The sequence below is a fragment of the Suncus etruscus genome, chromosome 1 (assembly GCF_024139225.1).
Source record: "Suncus etruscus isolate mSunEtr1 chromosome 1, mSunEtr1.pri.cur, whole genome shotgun sequence".
NCBI classification, from domain to species: Eukaryota; Metazoa; Chordata; class Mammalia; order Eulipotyphla; family Soricidae; genus Suncus; species Suncus etruscus.
The window spans coordinates 189,876,524-189,894,872 of NC_064848.1; the positions used below are offsets into that span (position 1 = coordinate 189,876,524).

The window sequence follows — 18,349 nt, forward strand, 5'->3', positions numbered from 1 at the left end:
ACATGCTCACTTTGCTGTATCTCTCCACCACATACTTAGTGTAATGGGTCTGTAACAAAAGTAACTGTTTTGGATGACAGCAGGCAAGCTACCAGGAAATGCCAGAGATCAAATGCTTTTCGGTTTCAAACTAGGTAACAGGGACTTGAGTGAACCTCTAAAGAGCAAAATTTAAAACACAAGTGAACAATGTGACAGGCCAACATTGTACGTCAAATTAAAGCCAATTGGAACATTTCAAGAGTAGCCTCTGATCTCCCAGCTCCTTAGGTAGCAACATAAACCTCAACCTTTAATTTCCGAAAAGGGGCATGAGAAAAGGCCCTTCTCAAAAATAACACCATTCCAACCTTCTAATTATTTGCACTAATAAATAGCTAATCAGAAAAGATTCTATGAATTAACAACTGAAGACTGGGGTCCCAAGCCAGGGACTCATTCCTGGAAATACTCAAGCAACCAGGTGAGCTTGGTTGAATGCTGGGGGCAGCAGTTCTGGGGGCTACCAGAACTATCTGCAGTGGGTCTCCAGGTCTATACACCCCAGAGCTTTGCACATGAAATGGTGCCAGGGACTGAACAAGGTCCTCAAGACATGCACTCCTGATCCCTCAGCTAGTTCCTATTCCCCAGTTTAATGCCAACTACTGGCATCATACTTCTGGGTGTGCTAATCCCACCAGGGGAAATGAGGGTCTGGTGGGATCTAAGCACTGGGATGGGGAAGGGACAAAGAAAGGTCCTTTGGGAAAGCTGAGAGAGGTGCCTCAGCCTTGCATATGTGAGACCTTGATTTGAACCCACAAGTGGGGGGGAAGTAGGAGGAATAGAGTATTGGGGTCATTTTTTAAACCGTCCCTTTAGACAGCAGAGGTGATATAGTTAAAGGTTTCTGGCAGAGAAATTAGTACCCAGGGACAGTAAAGGAGTGTTACTAGAAATAAGTAAAGGATGTCTTAGAAATCTAAAATCAAATGTGCTAATGATTCTGAATGCAACAAGTGCCAGTGACTACTACGACACCTAGAATCCCAGTCTCCTCCACACTGTGAGCAGATTTGTTTAACAGCTGAGAATTGCATCTACTTGTCAATGAACTTGGATTTTTCTTTTCTGCTCCAGCTTACTGAAAATAATCTTGCAGACAGAAGTTAATGTTTGGATTATAAAACCAAGCACTTAAAGAAATTTAATTTTGGCAAAAGCGCATGGGGAGGACCACAAACTTCGCTCTATTTCGGGCTTATCCAGAACAACCTTATTTCACTCATCTGAACCGTCCCCTCCTCCCTTTTACTCCGGTTCCTTTGGGATCAATAACTTCTTCTGTGGTTAGGAAGAAATTCAAACTCCCTTGTCAGCTCATTAAAGACCTAAGTCCACTTTGGTGATGACAACTCAAGAGAACCAGCAGTTGCATTTTCACATTATCATGACAATCTGCAAAAAGTGCATTTATAGTTCCCCCTTTTCCAACGAAGGAAAACACATTATCAGAGACCCTCAATGTCTTCGCCAGCAAACCAGGACAAAGGTGGTCTCCAGCTCCTCATAGCAGGCAGGAGCTACCACCCCGTGTGCTCTGAAATGAATGGAATCTCACCATCGCCACTTTCTACCTGTACTTTTCCGGGACCGAACGATAGAACAGAACAAGCGGGTAGGGCATGTATTTGCCTTGCACGCGGCCCACCTGGATTCGATCCTTGACGTTCCATCTAGTCTCCCGGCTAACCAGGAGCGATTCCTGAATGCAGAGCCAGGAGTAATCCTTGAGCATTTCCAAGTGTGTCCCAAACAACCATAGCAGCAACAATAATTGAAACCTTTTCTAAGAAGCTGCAGTTTAGGGGTAGAGTGGGGAGAGCGCTCATGGCCTCTCAGATTCCCCCCCCCCCCCAATGCATTCCCCAGAATGCATGAAAGGCATCTGGAGACGCCGAATAATTCCGAATAATCGCCCCCGTTCGTTCTCTTTCTGATCACAACTAGGGATACCCTCTCGGGGGGCCTCCCCAGTCCCACAACAACTGAGTCCAAAGGAGGCCGTCCAGAAAGCACATCTGGGGCCACAAGCAGGGAAGGCGTGGGGCCCGCCAAGGACATTAGCTTGTCACCTCCAGGGGCTCCAGGGGGGACCCGAAAATCTGACAGGTGTGCAGGTCGGGGAGTGAGTGGGTTCAGCCTGGGAGACCTGGGAAAAAGTGGGGTCCCTAGGCCTGGAGGCGGGATGGAGTGGAAGGCAGTGAGGCACGATCGGGCAAGCAGTCGAGTCAGTGGAGAAGACAGAGAAGCAGAGGGACAAGCCCTAAGGGGGCCCAGGGGGACCCGCACCTCAGAGGGTCTCCGAGGTCCCATTTTTCTCACCAGAAAGCCGCGTTCACACCCAGGCACCATAGGGCACTCCTGGCAGGTCGCTCCCACACTAGGGCTGCCTGCACCCGGCTCAGCAGCGGCTCGTAAGGCCCCAGCAGCTCCACCAGGGCCCGCTGCGCCTCCTCCACCCGCTGCTCCCGCTCCCAGGAGCCTGACAGTGCGCGGCGGCCCCGGAAAGCCAGCCCCGAAGTTGGGTCTGCTGGGGCCGCGGCCACCACCCCCTCGGCCTCGGCCATCTCCCCCAGTGCAGCCACAACATCCGGGGCCCGCGGCCCGAGTCACAATAACACCCACTGCGCAGGCGCGCGAGCGAGCGAACGAGGAGGCGGTCCCGGCGGCGCCTGCGCACTGGCGAGCGAGGAGGTGGTCCCAATAGCGCCTGTGCACTGAGTCGCGGTCACCAGGCAGCGAGGAGGCGGCTACAAAAAACAGCCCCGCCCTTCTCGCATAAGCGCATGCGCACTCGGAAGGAGTGAAGCCGAAAAGGGATACGGAAGTGCCAGCACCAGAACGCCGTTCTCATTGGCGCGGAGGAAAAAAAAAAATCCGGGGATTTTTGGCGCCTGCGCAGTGCGGCGGGCGGGTTGGTGAGCAGCGGCGGCGGCTTTCCTGGCGGGAGAGGCTGCAACGTCGGTACCTCCAAGAAAGATGCCGAGGGAAATCATCACCCTGCAGTTGGGCCAGTGCGGCAATCAGAGTGAGCGACCCTTCCACCAGCCTGGGTGCTTAAGGTTTATTATATAGGCAATCACCATGGGATCCTGGACTCCATTTGCCCTTTGCAACATTGGGCTCCCAAAGGCTGGGGCATGCCTGACCTATAGTCCCCATTGTCCAACACCCCCAGATCTGGGCTTCTCCATGCTGCACTTTCTGGTGCTGCAGGGTGACTCTGGAACCTTTCATTTTTCTTTCACGAGACCTAAACACTCTGTCCCCAGCTCCTACATTGGAATATGCCCAACCCCAGATTATCTATTCTCTTCCCCCCCCCCCCTCATTCCCCTGCAGTTGGGTTCGAGTTCTGGAAGCAATTGTGTGCAGAACATGGCATCAGCCCCGAGGGCATCGTCGAGGAGTTCGCCACAGAGGGCACTGACCGCAAGGACGTCTTTTTCTACCAGGTGCCCTCAGTGGCCCCAGTGGGCCCCCGGGGTGCCTACTGGGCTGGGCAGAGGGAGAGGGGATCAGGGCTGGGGCTGGAGGAGGTCAGGGAGGCTGCAGCACCTCGCTGTCCTGGCTGATGGGCCTGGCTTTGGGCTCCACAGGCAGACGATGAGCACTACATCCCCAGGGCCGTGCTGCTGGATCTGGAGCCCCGGGTGATCCACTCCATCCTCAACTCACCTTATGCCAAGCTCTACAACCCTGAGAACATCTACCTGTCAGAGCACGGAGGAGGAGCTGGCAACAACTGGGCCAGTGGATTCTCCCAGGTTATTTACTCTTTCTTCCTACTTATAGACAGGCCCTGGGGCTGCCAAGGAGAGATGGAACCATAGTTGAGAAAAAAAAAAAAAAAAAAAGGAGAGTGAGAGACTTGTGGCTAAAGGAGCTGTGTTCCCTAACTTAGTTTGGGTTTTTGCTTTGGGGCCCACATCTGGCAAGGCTGGATTGAACTTCCCAGGATTGAACCCAGGGCTCCTGCATGCAAAGCATGTGCTAAAGCCCAGCTACGAAGTACTTTTCTTGTATATGGCTGGAAGAGGTTTGCTGTGTTCAGGGCTTACTCCTGGTTCTGCGTTAAGGGATCACTCATTGTGGGGTCAGGGACTGTACTATAAAGAGTCTGGGATTGAACCTGGGCCACATGCAAGGCAAACACCCTGTATGCTATACTATCTCTCCTGCCCTTTTGTGTGTATGTATTTTGGGACCACACTGTGGCTCAGTGCTTTGTGGTTGTCCCCTGTAGAGCGAGGGGGTCCTACTGCCTGGAATTACACCCAGGATTCCACAGGCAAAAAATGTGCTCCAGTCATTGCCATTACATGGTTGAGCCATTGCCCCAACTGTGTAATATTCTTTTTCTGTTTTGTTTTGCTCTACACCTGATGGTGCTTGGGAACAAACCCATCTTAGATGCTCTAAGGAGATGCCCAGAGGATTATTTGGTACAAGGAATTGGACCTGAGCCTCCTTATACAAAGTATATGTTACAGTCCTTTGACATGTTCACAGCCCCAAACAATGTAATTTTTTTTTTTCTTTTTTTGGTTTTTGGGCCACACCCGGCAGTGCTCAGGGGTCACTTCTGGCTGTCTGCTCAGAAATAGCTCTTGGCAGGCACGGGGGACCATATGGGATACTGGGATTCGAACCAACCACCTTTGGTCCTGGATCAGCTGCTTGCAAGGCAAACGCCGCTGTGCTATCTCTCCGGGCCCACAATGTAATTTCTTTTTTTTTTTTTTTTTTTTTGGTTTTTGGGCCACACCCGTTTGACGCTCAGGGGTTACTCCTGGCTATGTGCTCAGAAATCGCCCCTGGCTTGGGGGGACCATATGGGATGCCGGGGGATCGAACCGCGGTCCTGATCCTTGGCTAGCGCTTGCAAGGCAGACACCTTACCTCCAGCGCCACCTACCTGGCCCCCAACACAATGTAATTTCTTAATAGACTACACTAGTGCTGTGTACCAGGCCAGACTAACCTTAAATGAACTTGCCAGCAGCCCCAGATGTGGATAGCGTGACCCCACAATCTTTTTTTCCTTGGTTTTTGGGTCACACCCAGCCCAGCAGCGCTCAGGTGTTACTCCTGGCTCTATGCTCAGAAATTGCTCCTGGCAGGCTCGGGGGACCATATGGGATGCCGGGATTCGAACCACTGACCTTCTGCATGCAAGGCAAACACCTTCAGCCCCTAAAAGTTTGTTTTTTTGTTGTTGTTGTTGTTTTTGGGTTTTGGGTCACACCAGGCAGCGCTCAGGGGTTACTCCTGCCTCTATACTCAGATATTGCTCCTAGCAGACTCAGGGGACCATATGGGATGCCGGGATTCGAACCATCAACCTTCTGCATGCAAGGCAAATGCCTTACCTCCATGCTATCTCTCAGGCCTGGCCCCACAATCTTTTATCTGTCTTTTGAGAACTCCAAGTTCTGAGATCAAAAGATAATATATAAGTCATGTAGTGACAGTAGTGAAATTCAAAGAAGATAAGATCATTTACTTTTTTGTTTGTTTTTGTATTTAGTTTGTTTGGTTTTGGTTCACACCTGGTGACCCTCAGGGGTTACTCCTGGCAGGCTCGGGGGACCATATTGGATGCTGGGATTCATACCAGGGTCCAACCTGTGTTGGCCACATGCAAGGCAAACGCCTTACCGCTGTGCTATTGCTCCGACCTATCACTCCAGCCGCTACTTTATTTCTTTATTATTTCTGTTTTGCAGAAATCTTTTTGTTTTTGTTTTTGGGTCACTCCCGGCAGTACTCAGGGGTTACTCCTGGCTCTGGGCTCAGAAATCACTCCTGGCAGGCACGGGTGACCATATGGGATGCCGGGATTCAACCACCATTGATGTCCTGGGTTGGCCGCTTGCAAGGCAAACGCCCTGCCACTGTGCTATCTCTCTGGCCCTCAGAAATCTTATTGTACTTGATTAGCACACCTCTAATACCACCAAGGCTTTTATCTTTTTCTGGGGGGGAGGTGCCACACCTGCCAGCACTCAAGGGTTTCTCTTGGTTCTTTTGCCTAGAAATCACTCATGGCAGGCTCAGGGGGCTGACTGGGGATCAAAACTGAGTCGGCTTCGTGCAAGGCTAACACCCTACCTACTACACTATCCAGCCCCCAAAGGGTTTTACTTTTTGACATATTTAGCAACCACATGCCTTTCTAAAATCAAATATTTTGAGTGTTGAAACACTTGGCCTCAAGGGTCTTAAGTAAGGGACAATGAGATCTGTATTATCACCTTCCCTGTGCACTTGAGAAAATGGAGGCAGAGCATAAGGTAGCAGCCAGCCTAGAGGAACTCAACCACTAGACCAATACTAACATGGACACCCAGACCCCAAGCTGCAAGGTGCACTTAGGATTCTATACTGACCTTACAGCCAGGGAGGGTGATTATTCTAAGATCCAAGTCCTTGTCCCATGCTCCTGTCCCACTCTGACCCTTTTTGTCTGTTATAGGGAGAGAAGATCCATGAGGACATTTTTGACATCATTGATCGGGAAGCAGATGGCAGTGACAGCCTCGAGGTGAGTCAAAGGAACTGGTAGAAATTGCGATGAGAAAGAGTTAGCAAAGGTTTGAAGTGGCAAAGATCTAGTTTCCCTTTAGAAACCACCTATTAGACCCACCATATCTGCTTTGTTCTGGACCAAACATTGGGCCTTGCTGTGAACATGGCAGAGCTGCCTGAGCTTAGAGTGGGGGTTCAGGGAGATTGGAGTCCAAAAATGGTGGGGTGAGATCCTACCAGCAATCCTGCTGCTGGACTCAGGATACTGACTGCCCCTTTGCCATTCAGGGCTTCGTGCTGTGTCACTCCATTGCTGGGGGGACAGGCTCTGGCTTGGGCTCCTACCTCCTGGAACGACTAAATGACAGGTAAGCCTATGTTTTGGAGACTTGGGTTTCCAAGTGACCAGGAGCCTCTTTCAACAGATTCTTGTATTCTTGGCAGTAGAGAGAGTCCTTCTATCCCTTTCTGTGAGTGAAGAAAATGAAGAAACATTTGCCAAGAATTCATTGGCATTCCAGGTGTTTGGGACTGGAGTCTAGAATTTGGGGCTTTAGGTAAAAGGGCCATGGCACATAGTTGGTTGGAAGTTGAAAGTAAAACTTGGGGCCAGTGGGCCAGAGAGATAGCACAGCAGTTGGGTGTTTGCCTTGCACACGGCCGACCCAGGATGGACCTGGGTTTGATCCCGGCATCCTATACAGTCCCCTGAGCCTGCCAGGAATGATTTCTGAGCACAGAGCCAGGAGTAATCCCTGAGCACCGCCGGGTGTGGCCCAAAAACAAAAATAACTTGGGACAGGAGCAATAGCACAGTGGGTAGGATGTTTGCTTTGCATACAGCCAACCTGGGTTTGATTCCCATGTGGTCTTCCAAACCTGCCAGGAATGATTTCTGAGCATGGAGGCATAAGTAACCTCTGAGCACCACTGGGTATTATCACCCCCAAAATAAAAACACACAATAAAACTTGTAAAATGTATCTGCCCTCCCCTGCTCAGGGTTAGACTCCCCAAAGTTTCCCTTCTCTTCTTTTCCCAAGACCCACCAGAATTTCCCCCTTCAGATTTAGTTATCCAGAGATGCCCCAGACTTAAAGATACCTGGCCCTTCCCTCTTCCTATTCCCACCAGATACCCCAAGAAGTTGGTACAGACCTACTCGGTGTTTCCCAATCAGGACGAGATGAGCGACGTGGTGGTCCAGCCCTACAACTCGCTGCTCACGCTCAAGAGGCTGACCCAGAATGCGGACTGTGTGGTGAGGCTGGATTCTGTCTCCCACTCCATGTTAACCCCAGGGCTGTGATCACATTCGTGTCTTTTTGAAGCCTACTTGGTGCTCCTGGACCAGGCTCTGTCAACAAGTTCCAGTTCAGGCAGAGTTCCTGTCCTGTTCATCCTCACAAATCTGTGCCTTGTTTCTCCTCCATGACAGGTGGTGTTGGACAACACCGCCCTGAACAGGATCGCCACTGACCGCCTGCACATCCAGAACCCTTCTTTCTCCCAGATCAACCAGCTGGTGAGCCCCACACCCGAGGACTATCAGGCTCCAACCCCGCCTTGATAATAAGCCATTTCAAGCCCCTGTCTCCTCTTGTCCCCCCATCTCCAGGTGTCCACCATCATGTCGGCCAGCACCACCACCCTGCGCTACCCCGGCTACATGAACAATGACCTCATTGGGCTCATCGCCTCGCTCATCCCCACACCGCGTCTCCACTTCCTCATGACCGGCTACACGCCCCTCACCACGGACCAGTCGGTGAGAGGTGCCCTCGGCCCAGCAGGCCCTGAGCCTTTCTCTCCTCTCTACTGATCTGGGGCAGATCCTTGTAGCCCTTGGGTACAAAAATGAGCACTAACTGGCTCCTGACTGGCTGGTCCTCAGCTCTGTCTATGGCTCTCTACAAGGCTGGGCTGACTTGAGATGTGGATTCTTGTGCAAATTTGCTGAGCAGAGAAAGGCTAACACTCCCCAGTCTGGGGAGAAAGAGAGATAGTACAAGTACAGTGATTAGGGCACTTGTCTTGCACTCAGCCATGTTCGAGTCCCCATCATCCCATACGGTTCCCCAAGCACCACCAGGCATAATCTCTGAATGCAGAGCCAGTATCAGTCCTTGAGTATTGCCAGGCATAACCAGAAAACAAACAACAAAAAAAGACTCCCCGATCCTATAGCAAAGACCCAGTCTAGACTCAGACCTAGTGACAGTGCAGACACCACACCACCCTGATTCTGAATGGACATAAGGGTTGCTGATGCCTTTTTGGCATATGTCCTAAGGACTGGTGGGGCCCTGTGGCCCCTTCTCCCTCAGGTGGCCAGTGTGAGGAAGACCACAGTCCTGGATGTCATGAGGCGGTTGCTGCAGCCCAAGAACGTCATGGTGTCCACGGGCCGGGACCGCCAGACCAACCACTGCTACATCGCCATCCTCAACATCATCCAGGGTGAAGTGGACCCCACCCAGGTACGGAGCCCCTTTGTTTCCTCCTCCTCCACCTGAGACCCCACATGGGTAGAGGAGAAGCCACCCCTATCACTCTGTTCCCCCTCTCCCCTGCCAGGTCCACAAGAGCCTGCAGAGGATCCGGGAAAGGAAGCTGGCCAACTTCATCCCCTGGGGCCCCGCCAGCATCCAGGTGGCCCTGTCCAGGAAGTCTCCCTACCTGCCGTCGGCCCATCGGGTCAGCGGGCTCATGATGGCCAACCACACCAGCATCTCCTCGGTGAGGTTCCCTATACACCACTTGCTTCTCATCACTGTCCCTGACTCTGCCCCATCTCTGCTTCCAGCCTCTTAGCTGTGCAGATTGTCTCTTTGTTCCCTGGTTCTCTGGGCCATGTCAGATCTTGAAGCTCTTTGTGACCCCTGTTTTGTGGTACACCCCAAGCTCTTCGAGCGGACCTGTCGCCAGTATGACAAGCTGCGGAAGCGAGAGGCCTTCCTGGAACAGTTCCGCAAAGAGGACATCTTCAAGGAGAACTTTGACGAGCTGGACACATCCCGGGAGATCGTGCAGCAGCTCATCGACGAGTACCATGCCGCCACGCGGCCGGACTACATCTCCTGGGGGACCCAGGAGCAGTGAGTCCCCTCACAGAGGGACCTCAGCTGCCTTACTGGTTGGCCCAGGCCCCACCTGACTGGCCACACACTCAGAACACAGATCAGGGACCTTCTGCTACTTCTTTCTCATGCCATCCATGTACTCTCTGTTGGCTCGGGGATATTGACTTCTCCTCAGACTATTTATGTTTAATAAAGCACTGGACATAGATCACATCACTGTTCTACTTGAAGGCTTGGAGAGCTGAGAAAAGGGAGAATGTTCTGTCTCCATCACTCATCGGTTCTCATTTCCAGCATCTTCTGCTCTGAACCAACCATCTCTCCTCACTTTACCCCCTCGTATGCCCCCCCCCCCCACCGAGACATCTTTCCTAGGTGAGAGGCCTGTGGATGGTACCTTGTTCTCTGGCCTGTACTCAGGGTCCTGGGCTACTTTATCAGGTAAAGAAAGTTTCACCCGTGGTGCCTGCCACATTGGTGTCTGTTAATCATTATAGCAGTAGATATGTGCCACTTATTCCCCCGTCATGTGCTCTGGGCAAGAAACAGGCACCCCGAGTGCCAGGGTTTTGCTAAGGATGAGTCTAGGAGAGCTCAGGCTGAACTAGAAGCAAAATGACCCAGAGCAGTGGTGCAATAATTGTGTTCTCAAGTGGACTCTGGTTACCTAAAGAACTTCCGGTTTCGGTGGAAGATGTCGAGGAGAAAGTAGTAAATGCATAATCTGTTTTTGTGTCTTTGGGCCCCAACTAGTGATGTTTAGGGATGGTTCTCAGAAGTGCTCAGGAACTCTGCAGTCCCAGAAATTAAATCCAGGGCTTTCTACCTCTAAAGCGTGTACTCAGCCTAGTAGAGTTCTCTCTTCAGCTCTCATGGACTGTAATCTGTAATCTTCTGGATCAAAAGGGCAAAGCATGTTGTCTCTGGTCTGTGGTGCATTGTCAGAAACCCTTTGGGCTCTTTTACACCCCAAAGGTAAAGAGGTAGTAGCTATGGTTAATATTTATTTGGATCATGTGTTCACATTCTTTTTATATCCTTGTGGCATAATGCTGGACATTAGTCCAGTTCATAAATGATGAAGCTGAGGCCAAGAGCGGCTCATTTACCAAGTCATTCGGCTGATAAACAGCAAAGCTGGGGATAAACGCTGGTCTGACTGTACATGAATATCCTAACCACTATGCATCCCACTTTCCGTGGTTCCTGATGGGGCTGGGAAAAAATCACATTTCTGAGGCTTTAGTGTCACTGTGTGGACCCACGATTGGCAGAGGAAATGGGACCTTGAACAGCTATGCAGCTAGGGCAGGTATCTTCTTAAGATGGCAGCAGAGTGGGGCCGGAGAGATAGCATGGAGGTAAGGCGTTTGCCTTTCATGCAGAAGGTCATCGGTTCGAATCCCGGCGTCCCATATGGTCCCCCGTGCCTGCCAGGAGCAATTTCTGAGCACGGAGCCAGGAATAACCCCTGAGCACTGCCGGGTATGACCCAAAAAACCACAAAAAAAAAAAAAAAAAAAAAAAAAAGATGGCAGCAGAGTAGGGGAGCTAACACCCATGGATGGGTCTAGTGGGGTGGTGACTTAGGCCAGTATGGAGATGAAACAGTTCAAGGAAAGTTCTGGGGCTAGAGAGTAGAGTAGAAAAGGCACTTGTGGCCTGGAGAGATAGCACGTCTGTAGGGCGTTTGCCTTGCACACGGCCAACCCAGGATGGACTCTGGTTCGATTCCTAGCATCCCATATGGTCCCCCAAGCTTGCAAGGAGCAATTTCTGAGCGCCGCTGGGTGTGACCCCAAAATAAACAAAACAAAAGTAACTTGCATTGCACATAGTCTACTTGAGTTTGATCCCTGACACCATATATGTCTCCTGAGTTCTACCAGGAGTGGGGATCCCTGAGTACAGATTCAGTGTACACAAGTCCTGAGCACCACCAGGTATGTACCACCTACCTACCCCATCCCCCAAAATGGAAACTTCTGTGATTCTTTTAAGACTAAAGATTCTGAAGCATTTAAAGCAAGTTGAGTTTTTTTTTTCTTTTCACAAGAGAGAATACATTGATCATTAATGATCTAGGAGGTCCTTTCCTTTCTATAAACTTAGTTTTCATTAGTAACTGTCTGTATACAGAGCAAGCAACAAACAGGCCTAGATCCTAATGAACAAATGGGGCTTGCCTTGCCCCAAACTTCTGAACAGGACAGGCTACGTGAGAGATAGCAGAAGCCTGTCACTTGTGTTTTTCCGTTGCCAGGGTCTGAAGGAGGTTAACGGGAGAGCCAGGCAGCTGGGTGTTAACTGGTTTCCCCAGCAGGAGGAGGCTGACTTCCGGGAAAACCAGTGTGTGCCGGTCCCTTCACCCCACACCCTGGGCTGGTCGCCCCCATCCCTGAGAGCAAACCTTTCAGGCTTTCCTCATTGGGGTGTCCACACTCAGTAGTGGGTGCTGGGTGGGGATCGGGAGCTAGTATTGCCAGCTGGCCCACAGCCAGGGCACAAGCCATGCCTGAGATTCTAGGACCCAGAGTGGGGCTCCTAACAGGGTGGAAACCCCCCACTAGGAAGCCCTGAAGACAAGTTTGCTTTGGTTAAGTTAGGCCCAGAATCACCACTGCAGCGGGACAAAAACCCTGGGCAGGCGGGGCCTCCCCTAGGAGTAGAGCTGGGGTGCAGGGTCATCATCTCCTTTTTCTGCCTACTGAAATTATTAGCCTACAGAAACACCTCGAAGCCAGTTTCCAAGCCAGGCCCCTCCTCCCAGGCTATTTCCAGAACACCCCCATCCCCCACAACAGCCAGGCCTCTCCCTGCTCTGGGCCAGCAGCAGAGCCTCAAGTGTGTCAACTAGAGGGCAGTGAGGAGGCAGGTCGGAGGGAAGGAGGCCACTGAGTCGGGGCAGCAGGTGGTGCTGGTGTGAGAATTCCCTGTTGCAGAAGCCTCTGGAGAAGTTGTCCCCAGGAGTGCTTGCTAGAGAAAGCTACAGAGAAAGGTCAGGGACAGCAGCCCTCTAGATGACTAAACCGGGAGAGAATCAGCCCCCCCTGGAAAGATAATGTGCCCCCAATCCTCAGTGCCTGGTGACCCCAGTGACCCTCAAACAAATGGGAGACAAGGACCTCATGAACAGGATACACAGAAGCAAAAATAGTGTGGTGGAAAAGGGCTCTGACACTGAAAAGAAGACCGTTGTGAAGCAAATAACCTGCTCCCAGCTTTCAACCCTTCCCAAGATTGCCCTGGAAACGGGCATCCAAGTACATACAACGCTGGCAGGCCCCCTTCTATCGCACACTCCTTTTTCCTTTGCCCTGGAGTATCTTCAGCAGGGAAGTGACTGCCCTGGAAAACTCACAGAGACATTTTAAATTGACATTCTAGGACTGGAGAGATTGCACAGGGGGTGAGGCAATTGGCTGGCATGTGACAAAAACTAGTTCAATCCTGAGCATCATGGAGTCTCCTAAAACAACCACCACCCAATATAAGCAGACAATTTGATTTATGAATCCATCACTTAAAGGTTTTGTTTGGTTTTTAAGGTTATTGGGGATTCTTTTGTGAGGGCGGGTGTTTTGGGGCCACTCCTGGAGATGCTCAGGGGTTACTTCTGGCTTTGTGCTCAGGAATTACTACTACTGATAGTGCTCAGGGGACAATATGGGATGCCGGGAATCAAACGGGTTGGCCGCACGCAAGACCAATAGCCCTACTCATTGTACATCTTGGCATCTTGGTTTTTAGTTTGGGGTACATACTCCATCCTCTCAGGACTGGTAGTTGTTGTTTTGGGGTCACACTTGGCAATGCTGAAGGGTTACTCCTGGCTCTGTGCTCAGAAATTATTCCTGGCAGTGCTCAGGGGACCATAGGGGGTGCCGGGGATTGAACTATCTGTCAGGCCCCACAAAGTATATTTTAATGGATATATTTCTTTCACTCTAAAACAGAATCAATGCATATTAAAGTACTGATATTCGGGGTTTATTTTTTTACGGGGAGGGATCAGACCCGGCAGCACTCAGAGGGTTACTCCTGGCTCTATGCTCAGAAATCACCCCCGGTAGGCTCGGGGTACCATATGGGATGCCGGGATTCAAAACACTGTCCTTCTGCATGCAAGGCAAATGCCTTACCTCCATGCTATCTCTCAGGCCTCCATAGTACTGATTTTTGTTTTTGTTTTTGGGTCACACCCGGCGGTGCTCAGGGGTTCCTCCTGGATGTCTGCTCAGAAATAGCTCCTGGCAGGCACGGGGGACCATATGGGACACCGGGATTCGAACCAACCACCTTTGGTCCTGGATCAGCAGCTTGCAAGGCAAATGCCGCTGTGCTATCTCTCCGGGCCCCATAGTACTGATTTTTAATGTGTTTTACCACAAAGCTTGAGTGTTCTGAGAGGTCCCCAAAGTGTATAGTAATTGGACAAATAAGATTTAAGAGCCACTGGGTATTCAAGGACAATGTGTTTCAACAACTTTTGAAAGTACTTCCCTGGACATAGACATGGCACTGTGTCCCTAACCTGGGAGATGCTCCCTCCTGTTATTTCCACACCACACTCCAGCCTTCTTCCTGTATGTCATGTCTTCCTCTGAGCTTTCTCTCCCCAATTTTTTATCCAGGTAGCCCCTTCTTCATCCTCCAGATCACTGAAGTGTCCATTCTGTTGAAGACATGTGGCTCTGGGCCAAGGAGATGGACTTAGAGGACTAGGTCATATAACTGGCATGCACCAACTAGCATGCTCTGAGTTGGAGACCCCCAAAATACTTGTTTTCCATCTCCACTGCAACCACCACTTTGGTGGCCCCACACCACTCAATTACATCCATGCAAACTGGACAAAGTATCAAAAGAGTGATCCCAGAGCATTGCTTAGAAGAATCCCCCAACCGAAAAAAGATTTGTGTCTTCCCTATTTACATTCCAATAGCATCCTGTAACTTTCCCTGCCCTGCATGTCACTACAGTTTATTGTTTTATATTTGGGGCAGGGACTGGCCTGCTTATGAACCCACGTGCTGTATTTGACATGTGTCAGGCACTTAGGAACATCCCTAAGTAAATCAGAAGGCCAGGCTGAAACAAGTGTGAAGAGAGAACTCTGGGTCCCCAGTTCTCTGCTCCAGATGCTGCTGCACTTTCCACAGAGAGCCTGGCCACTCTGGACTAACTAACTGTGAGCAGAAATGAGATCTGTTTGGAAGATCTGTTTCGAGAGTCTTAGACCAACATACAATTCTAAGGAAGAGGGGCCAGAACAATAGCACAGAGGTAGGCCTTGCACAAGGATGACCCCAAACAGATCTGAGTTTAATCCCAGGCATCCCATTTGGTCCCCTAAGCCTGACAGGAGTGATGTCTGATTGCAGAGTCAGAAGTAACCCCTGAGCGTCACTGGGTGTGACCCAAAAACCAAACCAAAACAAAAACAAAACAAAAAAATCAAAGGGGAGCCAAAGTGATAGCACAGCGATAGGGCATTTGCCTTGCACGTAACCAACCCAGGAGACAATGGTTCAATTCCTTGCATCCCATATGGTCCCCCGAGCCTGCCAGGAGCAATTTGTGAGCACAGAGCCAAGAGTAACCCCTGAGCGCTGCTAGGTGTAACCCAAAAAACAAACAAACAAAAAAATCCAAGGAAGAAAGAGGACTGGAGACTTGGAAGTGAAAGCAGTTGGAACCAGGATTATCACCCTGATAAGGAGAAGAGTCAGAAAAAATAACAAGAAACAACACACTGATCACTTGGTTTAGGGCAAACAGAATTCTCCAAGAGACAGTGGGTAGCAGATCCTGGCGCACAGAAGCTGATGTTCATGAAGCTGAGAACATCTCCTTCAGTAGATGGCCCTTAAGAAAAGAGCAGTTGCCAAGCCAGGAGCTATTTATGAGCACATATCCAGGAGTAACCCGTGAGCATCACCAGGTGTGACCCCCCAAAAAATTTAAAAAGTAAAATAAAAAAGAAAAGAACAGTTGCAGGCCAGACAAATAGCACAGTGGTAGGGCATTTGCCTTGCATGCAGCTGACCTGGGACAGTCCCGGGTTCAATTCCTGGCATCCCATATGGTCCCCCAAGCCTGCCAGGAATGATTTCTGAGTGCAGGGCCAGGAGTAACCCCTGAGTGCCTGATGTGGCCCATAAGTAAAAAAAAAAAAAAAAAAAAAAATAGAATAGAGCAGTTGGGGACCGGAGCAATAGTACAGTGGTAGGACACTTGCCTTACATGCAGTTGACCAGCATTCAACCCCTGACACCTAATCTGGTCCCCCAGAACCACCAGGAGTAATTCCTAAATGCAGGACCAGGAGTAACATGTAAGCATTGTCAGGTGTGACTAACAAAAGAAAAGAGCAGCTAAGGCCAGAGAGATAATATAGTGGTTAGGTTGCTTACCTTGCATGCTATGGACTCAAGTTCAATCCCCAGCATCCCATATGGTCCCTCCAGCCTACCAGAAGTAGTTCCTGAGAACAGAGCCAGGAGTAACTTCTGAGTATCATTGGGTTTGGCTCCCCCTCAAAAAAGGAAGGAAGAAAGGAAGGAAGGAAGGAAGGAAGGAAGGAAGGAAGGAAGGAAGGAAGGAAGGAAGGAAGGAAGGAAGGAAGGAAGGAAGGAAGGAAGGAAGGGAGAGAGGGAGGGAGGGAGGGAGGGAGAGAGGGAGGGAGGAAGGGAGGAAGGAAGGAAGGAAGGAAGGAAGGAAGGAAGGAAGGAAGGAAGGAAGGAAGGAAGGAAGGAAGGAAGGAAGGAGGGAGGGAGGGAGGGAGGGAGGGAGGGAGGGAGGGAGGGAGGGAAGAGAGGAACATTGGGGGCCAAACAGATAGTACAGTGGGTAGGGCACTTGTCTTGTATGTGTCTGACCCAGGATTGTCCCCAGCTCCCCAGGGGATCTCCTGAAGACTCCTATTAGGAGTGATCCCTAAGGATCAGAATAGGGAGTAAACCCAGAGCACTGGCTAATGTGGCCCAACCCTCACCCTAAAAGCAGTCAAGATTATATTTTACAATCTTTCTTTCTTTCTTTTGTTTGTTTGTTTGTTTGTTTGTTTGTTTTTGGGCCACACCTGGCGGTGCTCGGGGGTTACTCCTGGCTGTCTGCTCAGAAATAGCTCCTGGCAGGCAGGGGGACCATATGGGACACCAGGATTCGAACCAACCACCTTTGGTCCTGGATCGGCTGCTTGCAAGGCAAACGCCGCTGTGCTATCTCTCTGGGCCCACAATCTTCCTTCCTTCCTTCCTTCCTTCCTTCCTTCCTTCCTTCCTTCCTTCCTTCCTTCCTTCCTTCCTCCCTTCCTTCCTTCCTTCCTTCTTTCTTTTTTTTTTCCTTCGGTTTTTGGGTCACACCTGGCAGCGCTCAGCGGTTCCTCCTGGTTCTATGCTCAGAAATCGCTCCTGGCAGGCTCAGGGGACCATATAGGATGCCGGGATTCGAACCACCATCCTTCTGCAGGCAAGGCAAATGCTCTGCCTCCATGCTATCTCTCTGACCCCTTATTTTACAATCTTTCTATCAAAAATAATTTTATACATTTTTGTTTGTTTATTTGTTTGTTTGAAGGCCACTTCCAACACTACTCAGGAGTTACTCCTGGCTCTGTACTTCTGGCTGTGCTCAGGGGACCATATAGGATGCTGGAAAATCCAACTTGGGTTGGCCGCAAGCAAGGCAAATACCCTATTCACTATATCTTCCTGACCTAATGTTAGACACTTAAAGTTATGAAATGTAGAGAGATAAGATTGGTTATTTAGGGGCCGGAGAGATAGCACAGTGGTAGGGAATTTGTCTTACACACAGCTTCCCAGGATAGACCTGGGTTCGATCCCTAGTGTCCCATATGATCCCCCAAGCCAGGAGCAATTTCTGAGCACATAGCCAGGAGTAATTCCTGAGCGTCACCGGGTGTGCCCCCCCCAAAAAAAATGATTGGTTATTTGAAAAAATTCACTTCTGTAGGTGGAAAACCTTTCCCATCCCCTCTGACAAAAATGCAGTGATAGTAGAACAATGAAGGATTTCTGGTTTTTTTGGAAAGCAAGAGCCCTCTCCCTGCTCTCAGGTCAATAATCCTCTAGCAGTTCAAACAGGAACCACTTCCCATTTCCTTGTCTGCCCATAATTTAGGGTAGGGCTGTGTGTGTGTGTGTGTGTGTGTGTGTGTGTGTGTGTGTGTGTAATATGTGTGATATCTAGTGCAAGTCCTACACTGTAGTTGTTCAAGTAACAATTGTTAAACATGTGAAACAAGAATGTCAAGGTCATAGCTTTTACTCTGCCTTCCCTTTAAGAAGAAAACAGAGCAAAATTAGCCACCATCACCCTCCCCCCAATCTGATAGTAGCTTTCTCAGGATAAAAGTCTCTGCTCACTGCATTGGCTTATGGATCAGGAATATTGTTACTTGAATCCTAATTAGCTCTCAAAACAGGAGGCCAAAGGAATAGAGATACGATTTCTACAACTAAAAATAAAGTTTTCCCAATTCCTTCTATACATGACCTAAGGAAAATACCAAGGCCAGAGTGAGGTAAGGAGCTTGCCTTGCATACAGCTGACCTGGGTTTGATCCCTAGCACCCCAGATAGTCCCCTGAGTCCCATCAGGGGTGATTCCTGAGCACAAAGCAGGACAAAGCCCTGAGCATTGCTGGGTGTAGAGGGAGGGGG

At 50.1% G+C, this 18,349-nt stretch overlaps 2 protein-coding genes across 2 annotated transcripts in view; one reads left to right on the forward strand and one right to left on the reverse strand.

The window, feature by feature from the left end:
• Window positions 1-2,646, reverse strand: part of RETREG3 (reticulophagy regulator family member 3) — a 34,581-nt gene extending 31,935 nt beyond the window's left edge. Inside the window, exon 1 of the mRNA XM_049779730.1 lies at window positions 2,368-2,646. Coding sequence (XP_049635687.1) covers window positions 2,368-2,612 — 245 coding nt within the window. The 5' untranslated portion in view covers window positions 2,613-2,646. The remainder of the gene's footprint in view (window positions 1-2,367) is intronic.
• A 323-nt stretch (window positions 2,647-2,969) lies between these two features.
• Window positions 2,970-9,870, forward strand: TUBG1 (tubulin gamma 1). The gene is made up of 11 exons (XM_049779799.1): window positions 2,970-3,073; window positions 3,388-3,500; window positions 3,645-3,812; window positions 6,524-6,592; window positions 6,865-6,944; window positions 7,711-7,837; window positions 8,015-8,101; window positions 8,195-8,344; window positions 8,904-9,056; window positions 9,154-9,315; window positions 9,481-9,870. The coding sequence occupies exons 1-11, from the start codon at window positions 3,025-3,027 to the stop codon at window positions 9,676-9,678; spliced, it is 1,356 nt and encodes a 451-aa protein (XP_049635756.1). The 5' UTR covers window positions 2,970-3,024; the 3' UTR covers window positions 9,679-9,870.
• Window positions 9,871-18,349: the final 8,479 nt, after the last annotated feature.